The sequence below is a fragment of the Pteropus alecto genome, unplaced genomic scaffold (assembly GCF_000325575.1).
Source record: "Pteropus alecto unplaced genomic scaffold, ASM32557v1 scaffold45, whole genome shotgun sequence".
Classification (NCBI taxonomy): domain Eukaryota; kingdom Metazoa; phylum Chordata; class Mammalia; order Chiroptera; family Pteropodidae; genus Pteropus; species Pteropus alecto.
Window position 1 is genome coordinate 29,718,854 of NW_006442491.1, and position 9,634 is coordinate 29,728,487.

Sequence of the window (9,634 nt, forward strand, 5' to 3'; positions counted from 1 at the left end):
AAGTCATCACACCTCCAGAAGCCGGGGTGAACTGTAACCATGGGCGAGGGGCCACCGGCCAAACGGGAGCGGTGGCTGCAGGTAATGGAATGTGATCTCTGCCCAATAACAGCCCAGAGGGTTGCAGGAACAAATATCTTAACCTCTCTCCCCTTCCACTTTGGACAGTCTGCCAGTGCCTTCCATTGGCTGAGTCCAACCGACCGTCAGAGGGCAAGGGAGCCAGGGTATTATGACTCAAGACTCGCAGAGGTCAGACCCCTGCGCAAGAGTGGAGGGCAGAGAATGATTTGGAGGAAAAAACAGGAAGTACCAAGCCAACGGAGTAGGGAGTTATAATGTTAATGGGGATAGAGTTTCCAGATAACGTGCAGTTTAACCCGTTCAACTTGAATTTCAGATAAACAACAAATATGGGCTTAGTCTAAGTATGTTTAGTACAAGTATGGTATGTGCTAAGGACACCAAACCCATAATCATTGTTTATCTGAAATTCGAAACAGTGTCCTGTATTTTCATTTGCTAAACCTGGAAACGCTAGATGGAGCGCCCCTAAAGGAATTTGAAGCAAAGGAGTAACATAGTCTAATTTAGGATTTAGTAAATACATTTATTTGTAAAATCAAGAGACTTTTAGATTACCATCAATAAGTTCAGAGGATGCAGGGGCATATATAAATAAGTTCCAGGAACATTTACATACATTCATGATGTGACATCTTCACCAGTCATCCCCAGGGGCAGCTGCTGGCCTCGGTGACTGTCGTGTCTTCGCTGGAGCCGGGCATGAAGGTGGTGAACCCTCCTTACCTCCTGGGCTGTGAAGAAGGAAGCTGCAATGGTGTGCCGCAGGCGGCGGGCATAGGTCTCTAGGAGGACTGTGAAACAAGCCACGAGCTGCAGGACCCCCGCGGCCAGTGGGGCAGTCAAGTTGGGGCTCTGGGCAGGCAGCAGCAGGCAGCTGGGGGAGATGGAGTGGAGCTCCCACTGGAAGGAGTTGTGGGCGGAGAGGAAGGGGCTCTCCAGAGGCGGCCGGTTGAAGAAAAAGGGATGAAGTCCAGGAGAGTGTATGAAGCCTTTATAAGGGAGAAAAAGGCCAAGTCAACAGAGGGACGCCCCAGCCGTTCCCTGTTCCCCACTACTTACGATGCTCCCAGGGCTGGATGGATCCAACTTGCCCTGTCCTCATCTACAAAGTGGTCACAGAAAAAACCCTTGCTTCCTGGGGTTTGAGGAGGATCAGATGAGGTCAGGAGCCCGAAAACAGGCTTTTGCCTCATTAATAGCACCATACAAATGCTATTTTTTATTATTACTTTCTTTATATATTACTCTTCAAACAAGCTACTCTTCAAAGAGTAATTTTTATTTTTACTCTAATTTAGAGAAAATAAATGAATGTTTATGGGGCATTTATTCTTCGATGAGCCCTTAATGAACATTTCAGATGTCTTTTCCATCAAATAAGCACCGGTCTAGGAGGTCGAGCCCAGCACCAGCCACATTTAAAAGGTAGGGAACCTAAGGTCACACAATAGGTTTACATGTGGCCAACCCAAGGGCCAGGCCCAGCCAGGGTGGGTCCCAATATCCTGCTCATATGCATCAGGTTCTACAGTTTCCATGGAGACTAAGATGGAGCGAGGAAGAATGGTGTCTACACCCGCAGAGAGGTCAGAGGTGAATCCTTTAAACTTGGGACCGAGACTTCTTGGGTTGGATCCTGGTTCTGCCCAGGGGCCGGCTTCTTCATTAGGTGCAGTTCTGGGCTCCACAATACTTTTAGGGGCCTATGGAAATGTTTTATTTTCTTTTAAAATCAGAATTTAAAAATGAATTTCTAAGTTGGAGAATATGATTCGCTATATAATCTTAATATATTTGCATTTATACCAATGGTATCATTAATATTTTTTATGGAGAAAGGAGCCCATGCAAGTCAACATGCCTAGAACACACAAAAGTCACAGCGTGGTGCTGGTTCTGCCACTTACAGGTTGGACGAATTCGAGTAAGTTCCCTAACTCCTCTGAGCCTTGGTGTTTTCATCGGTAAAATGGCGAAGATAGCAATTCCTATCTGACAGGATCACAATTAAATGGGCTATCTTATTTCATCAGTTCTGGGATTCACATTTTTTTTTTTGTTTCCATTTGAGCATCTTTGAGATCAAGATACGTCTTCCATTCAAGAGGACTCATAACTACTTTTAGACGTCCTGCCAATGTATGCGTTCTGAGAGGGTCAGAGGGAGTCAGCATCAAAACTGTGGAGTGGGGGTCTGCGGCTTGGAAGAAAATACTGGAAATGATAGAGGAATATCATCGGTGCTCTCGAAGGCACAGATACCGACAACTTGTCCAGACTCAGAAAAATCAAGCTTGAATGGAAGGATTTTTTTAGGAAAACCCTCATAAAATTACTTCATTATTTTTCTTGTTATCTATACATAAGAAGGTATGTTAAAATAAATCTATGTTAAATAATAAGTGAACCATTTTGTGTAAAAACAATTAAAATTCTAAATGATAAGAAGGCATTGTGTCATGATTTAATGAGCAGCATTTTCTTTCCTAATGATTCGTGAAATGATGGGGTAACTTACAATCAATAGCTTTTTAGATTTGATGAAATACAGTAAATTGGGTAAGTCTTAGGACATTGCCTGACACTTTTCTTTACTGTGGCCTACGGTAAAAAATGCATTTTACAGCACCTTCCAAGCACAGATTGTGTATTAAGATTGAAGAAAAATTTCAGAAAACAATACATACCCTGATGTACCTATAATATACTCTAATATATTTCTAATCTATTCTACTTTATTAAAAAAAATGACCATGACCTCTTAAATTGATTTCATACAGTTTGAAAAATATTTTCCTAGTAGTAAATAAGTACTCAATAAATATTAGCTATTAATATTACTAGCTCAGGGTATGACACTTCGGTATGTTTTATGCAATGGACTTTTATGTGAGATCTCACCATTAAATTTAAAAAATAAAAAGACTTGTGGCCAAAGAAAAGGCTGAAAACCTCAAAGCTCCAAGAGATAGTAAATATAGCCAAGAGTAAATACATAGTAATATATTGTATATAACTCTTACAAAAGCAAATATTTTAGGCTTTGCTGGCCATAATGTTCCCATTGCCACAACTCAACTTCGCCTTTGGAGAGCAGCCACGGGCAATCCATAAATAAATGGCGTGGCTGTGCTCCAATAAAATTTAATTTACAAAAACAGAAAACTGGCAGGATTTGATCCATGGGCTAAAGTTGGTGGACTTCCTGAGCCTTCCTCTCGTCCGATACACATGGATGTGAGCTATTAATAATGGCCAGTATTTATTAAACATCTCCTATGTGGCATGGGGCTTCCTAGGTACTTCCAGAGTATCACATTTTAAGACCCATGGTAACCTTGTAGGAGAAGGAGGATTGACCCAATTTGTACAAGTGAGAGAAAGCTGGCTAGGACATGTTGCCACAGGTAGGTAGGACATACCTTGTGTGTGTGTGGGGGGGGCGGTGGATTATTTTAATGTCTTTGGGTATCGGTATTACTTTTACCTACAGCAGAGGATGAAAACAGAACCCACTGCATCAAGCCATGGTGGGAATTGAAAGGGTTCATCTGCGGATGCTTCAGAGTCCTCTAGCCTATCCCAGGCTAGGACTTGAAGGTAAGTAAAATTGCAAGCCAAGGATTTCACAAACCTTATCCCTTCCCTCCAGGAAATAACTCTATGCCCATCACCGCACTTACATCATATTTGACTGCGAGCGTAATGGGCACAGCGGGCAGCTTCTGAGCCCAGTCCACAGCCGCCTGTGCCAGGATGAAGACCACGTAGTCTGTGACCACCGTCAAGGCTGTGGCCATCAGGAGCAGGGTAAGCAGCCCCAACCTGAGGAGACAGCGCAGAAGCTCCCCCTGTGACAGCCTTGGACAAGCGGCCCGAAGCAGCCAGACCGGTGGGGAGGCCAGCAGGTGTGTGGCCCGGGCCTCCTTCAGCTGTTGAACTAACTGCTGTGTAGCATAGATATTGTCAAACTGCAGGTCAGTCAGGTAGCGGTAGAGGTACCAGGCCGAGTCCACCAGGAGGCCCAGCATAAGGAGCCCTGTGATCACCTGCTGGGTCACCAGCACTACTGTGCGGGCCTGGGACTCCAGACCAGAGAAGTCTTCCCGGATCTGTTGAGTGATCCTAAGCATGTGAAGTTGGAAGACAGAGCCATTGCCTTGGGCTTGGAGTGTCAGGCCTCGGCCGCCCACTTGGTTGGTAAGACTCAGAGCCCTGGACGCTGTGTCTAGCTGGTGAGTGGTGTTAAGCAGACTCTCCAAAGATCCCTCAGTGACACACCTCAGCACCTGTCCAGCCACGCCTATGTTGGCCAAGACATTGGGCACCACAGTGACAGCCAGGGTGGCAGTAGTCCAGGATAGGAGCAGGCGGCGCCCCTCCTCCGTGCCCAGGGTGGGCATACTGAGTGCAAACAGGCAGCGAGCCGGAGGCACCAGGCCCAGGCCCAGGAAGACCAGGAGGCCGCAGACAGTGGCCACCACGGCTGAGGACCCCAGAGGATAAAGCAGCGAGGACACCAGCCAGTGGTGGGTCAGACCTGCAGCAGTGATAGCTAGGAGACCACACAGGAGGAGCTGGGTCAGCAGCTGGCCACTGTTGGCTGGAACAGGCTGAGAGAAGGCAACCCAGGCAAACTGCAGTGGGGCAAGGGCCTTGCAGAGCCCCAGGTGCCAGAATCTCCACCTGTACACAAAGAAATTGGGGAACTTCTATTAGAAAAGTGGAGGGTTGGGTATCTACCTAATGGCCCTGCCCCACAAACCCATCGGCTACCTACCCCAAACCCACATGACCCAAGATGAACCAATCAGAGCCTTCCCTAGAACTGTTCTCACTGGAGTTGTCAGGGAAGAGCCCGTTTTCCGTGCAGTCCCTGAGGATGTGAGGATGAATGTCTAGGATGCTTGCATCTGTAACTCCAGTTTTGTGAGGGCAACTGGCCCAAGGAAATAGAGGAGTTATGGAGAGAAGCACAGATGAAAAAGAGAGAATCAGAGACAGAGAAAGAGACACTGTTTCACTTGAATTCATAGACTTGGTTGGTTCATTGTGTGACTCTGAACATTCTTTCTGCACGAACCTCAGTGTCTCCTGAGGAGGGAAGGGGAGAGTGAATCAGTTGACCTCTGATGACCTTTTCTACTCTATTTTTCTTATGTCTATTCATTCGACAAATATTTATTAAGCCACCACTATGTGCTAGCCATTGGAAAAACAGGAATGCATAAAGCAGATGAGAATCTTACACGCCTAAAACTTACACTCAAGAGTGACAGCAGAGGAATTGTAAGAAAAAATTGGATTCTAGGTACATTTTGTTGGAAGAGCCAAGATTGACAGACTGATTGGCTGTGGGTGTGAGAGACACAGGGCCGTCAAGGATGGCCATGAGGTTTGGTACCTGAGCAACTGAAAGCACTGAGGTGTTATAGCCGAGATGGAAAACCTGGGGTTGGAGCAGGTTTGCGTGGAGAGCAGGAATTCAGTTGGGTCTTAAATTTGAGATGCCCATTGAGCCATTCAGTGGAGCTATTGCCTATGCGGTTAGAAATATGAATCTGGAATTCAGAAGGGAGATCGGACCAGAGATATACGGTTGAGCGTCGTTGATTTACAGGTGGTATTTATCCTCATGGGGCAGATCAAAGCAGTGTGCCAATGGGGAGGAAAGAGATCCAAGGACTGAGCCCTTGCACTCCAGGGCTAACAGGTTGGAAGACAAGGAGAAACTAGCACAGGAGACAGAGAAACCAGGCAATGTGGTGAATGAGAAGCCAAGTAAAAAAGAAAACAAAACATTTCAAGAAGAAGGGAGTGATTAGGTCAAATGCTGCTGATGGGTCAAGAAAGATGAGAACTGAGCGATGACCGTTGGATTTAGCCACATGGAGGTCACTGCGACCTGGACAAAGGCAGCTTGGTGTGTGGCACGTTGGGCCAAAACCTAACTAGAGTGGGCCCAGGAGAGAGTGAAGGAGAAAAATGTGAGACGCAAATGCAGACAACTGTTTCAAGTCATTTTTTTTTTTTTTTTAAGTAAAGTTGCAGAGAAATGCACCGTAGCTGATGAGGAAAATGGGACGGAATGTTCATTTAAGATGGAAGAAATTCCAGATTTGCAGATGGGAGAGCCAATCAGGATGGGGGACAAAGAGGAGGCTCCCTGGAGTGATCTCCTCTGGTGCGTGGCAGGGGGTGAGACTGAGAGCACAGAAGGTGGGTTGGTCTTAGAAAGGAGCAGGGGCCATTCGTCTTTACTGTCAGGTGGGAAGGCAGGAGAAATGGGTACAGATGGTGGGAATGGACAGGTCAAGTGTGGGCACTTATATAGCAGTCTCATCTGATACACACAGAACACTGCAATGGTGAAGGGTATGACTCCAGATTGGGTTCAAATCTCCACTTCACCATTCACCATCTGTGTGGTCTTCGTCAGGTTTCTTAACCATTTTGTGCCTCAGTTTTCTCATCTGTAAAATGGTGCGATAAAAGTAGTACCTCGTAGGGTCATTTTGTGTTTGGCGTATAGTAAGTATCAGGTCAGCTATTAACTGTCACTAGAACATCCACCAGGCAGGGATTTGGTCTCTTCTGATCATCGATATGTCCTATGTGCCTAGAACAGTGTCTGGCATGTAGTGGGCGTTCCATAAATATTTGTTTATTGTAGCATGTTTGATTGTTTGCTCAGGAATGCAGGAAGTGAAGTCAGCATTGATGATGCAGGAGGTGATGGAAGTTTGAAGATAAAGAAGGTACAAAATAGTCGTCCAGGAAAGTGGGAAAGTAAGTGAATCAGGGAAATGATACACGGCGTGGAAGACCCACTTGAGGTTAGAGATAATAAATTATGCCCTTCCTAGCTCCTGAAGGTATTTTAATTCGAGATTAAACCCCTTCCTACTCTATAATTAGTATTCAGAGTATGGTAGCTCTTAAAATAATAGCTAATATAAACCATACTGAAATGGAAAACCAGTTCTAAGTCACACTGGGTACCAAGGCTTATACTAAGTGTTGTCAATGATAGGATTTTAGCTGCTATTTGTTTTTTATTTATTTGTTAATTTTGGGTTAGACGCTTATATAATTTATGAAGTGATCCCCCCCATTACTCTAACACGTATCTGGCACTACACAAACCATTACAGTGATGTTGACTATATATTCTATAATGTACTCTAAAATAGCTGCCATTTATTGAGTGCTCGCTGTGAGCCAAGCACAACGGCAAGCCCTACGCATGCATTTTTACATTCACTTCTCACAACAGTCTTGTAAACATTATTATTACTCTCACTTCACAGATGGGGAAACAGAGGCTCGAAGCAGTGAAGATCTACCCAAAGTCACACAGCCAGGGAATGGCAGAGCTCAAGACCGAGGCTGCCTGTTTTCTTGCCTGTGACCCCAGTGTCCAAGGTCCCCAGACCTACCCGGTCCTGATGAGGTGCTCAGCTGTCTCCCGGAGGGTCCTCATGCTCCTCGTACAGCAGCGGATCCAGGCAGGTGGTCTTATGCAGTGATGGCAGGTGGAGACAAAGTTGGGGGAACTGTGTCCTCTAGGAATTGGGAGACCTTGTCGTCCCTTCTCTTTTTCTGCCCTTAAATAAACCTTCCTGCTGCCCTGTCCCGCCCAGCCTGGGCCCACCTCCCAGGGGGCTGGACAAACTGCCCCATCCTCTTTGGGTGGGCGGGAGCAGGTGGGAGTCGTGGGAGGAGAGGAGGAGCCTCTTCCAAGTGATATCTCCAATCCTGACAGCAGGAAGTGGAATGAGTCTCACTCCACAGAAGAGGGGACTGAGGCCCAGGGAAGCCATACAGCTCATTGGTGGTGGTGCCGGGACTGGAACTTGGCTTGGCCTCCCCTTTCTCTCCATTTCCACACTTATGTCCCCCAGGAGCAGCCTGACCCGTAACTCTCAGGGGCTGGGGGCCCACAGGAGGCAACTAGACTTCTGCTGAGACTCTTCTCCAACCATCAGTCTTTCTCTCTAGCTCCCTTCCTGTCTTTAGCATGATGTGCACCTGGCTTCAAAGCACAACTCTGTCCCTCCCTAGCTGTGTGACCTTGGGCAGGTGACCTCATCTCACTCAGTCTCAGTTTTTTTCTCTTAAAAGAGTGATTATGATAACAGCTAACATTTACTGAGCACTTGTTATGTATCAGACATGCATCTTGCAGTTTCTATTTAAATTCACTGAATCTTTACATCCAATAGCTCTTTGTGGTAGAGACTTATTGTTTCCATTCTTTAGTTCATAAAACTGAGACCCAGAGAGTTAAGTCTCTTAACCAAGCTACTCAGCTAGTAAGAGGTAGAGCCATGATTTATACCCAACAGTCTTGCTCCAGAGTCTACTGGTCAGCCACTGCACTCTACTGGTGTAGAGGGAAGAACTCACAAGACTCACGATGCCCTTGTGATGCTTCTGGCACTGCAAATAGTAGGCACTCATCAATGTGCATTCCTTATATGCACTTGGCTGCAGTCATTGCCCTACAGATACACTTCCAGGCTGTTCTGAAAGCCACTTCCTGGAAATCTGCCTGGAAATCAGCCATTTCTCCCCCCAGCATCTCTGTGCCCCATCATTGTCAACAGAACTGCCTCCTCCAGGAGGCCTCTCCTGATAACCCAGCTTTCCACCCTGCAGGATGGGCCAGTTAGGGAAGCACACTTAGGCGGTATTTTAAACTCTATGTCATTTTCCTTTATAAGGACATGTTGCCTGGGTCACTTGCCTGTTGGGAGCTGAGCTAACTTGGCGAGCTTTGAGATAAGTGGCACTAAACCATTTTAAACACTCAGTGTTTTCCAAGAAGGGAGTTGTGAGAACTTCATTGTTTTGCAGGATGAGTAATTGGGCTGACCTTGGGTCTTGACTGCTGTTTTCTCATTGCGAGGCTATGAGTAGTGTGTTGTAAATAAACTCGGGGACACAGACACAGCTTGAATCTGTGCTCCCTCCTGCAGTTCTGTCTGTCTGCTTTCTTGTCCTCAGTCCGTGCTCCCCCTTTCAGGTACCCTCAATTACTTCGTCGGCTGGCTCCGACAAGTGGTGCCCGAACAGGGACCTGAACACGGGGAGAACAGCTAGGACGTGCCGCAGAGTAAGGCGTGCGCATGTGGAATCTGAGGGGCCTAAGAGTCCTGTAGGCGGCCAACCGTAAGTACGCAGGAGTATTGTAATATAGAAAAAGAAACAGAAACTTAAAGAAGTAAAAATGGGCCAAGGAAATAGTCGACTGCTTTTTGTACATATGCTTAAAAATATGCTTAGAGTAAGAGGGGCCCAAGTGGGCCAGCAACAATTAACTAAGTTTTTGCAGTTTGTAGAAGAAGTATGTCCCTGGTTTCCGGAAGAAGGGACTGTAGATTTAGAAACCTGGAAAAGGGTAGGACAAAAATTGCAAGATTATTATGATGTTCATGGGCCTGGTAAGGTCCCGGTGGAAACTTTTGGGTTGTGGACCCTAGTCCGAGACTGCTTAGACCCCCAACATGAGAGGTTCAAATGGTGAGAGCATGGCGCCCCCGGT

The 9,634-nt window shown here is 46.4% G+C and overlaps 1 protein-coding gene across 1 annotated transcript; it reads right to left on the minus strand.

Annotated features, from left to right (window-relative positions):
* Nucleotides 1–669: 669 nt before the first annotated feature.
* Nucleotides 670–7,688, minus strand: OCSTAMP (osteoclast stimulatory transmembrane protein). Its single transcript, XM_006927098.3, is given in 4 exon segments — nucleotides 670–1,043; nucleotides 1,046–1,076; nucleotides 3,771–4,773; nucleotides 7,527–7,688. Coding segments are annotated over 4 exon segments (1,416 nt in total). The 5' UTR covers nucleotides 7,571–7,688; the 3' UTR covers nucleotides 670–705.
* Between the last annotated feature and the right edge of the window lie 1,946 nt (nucleotides 7,689–9,634).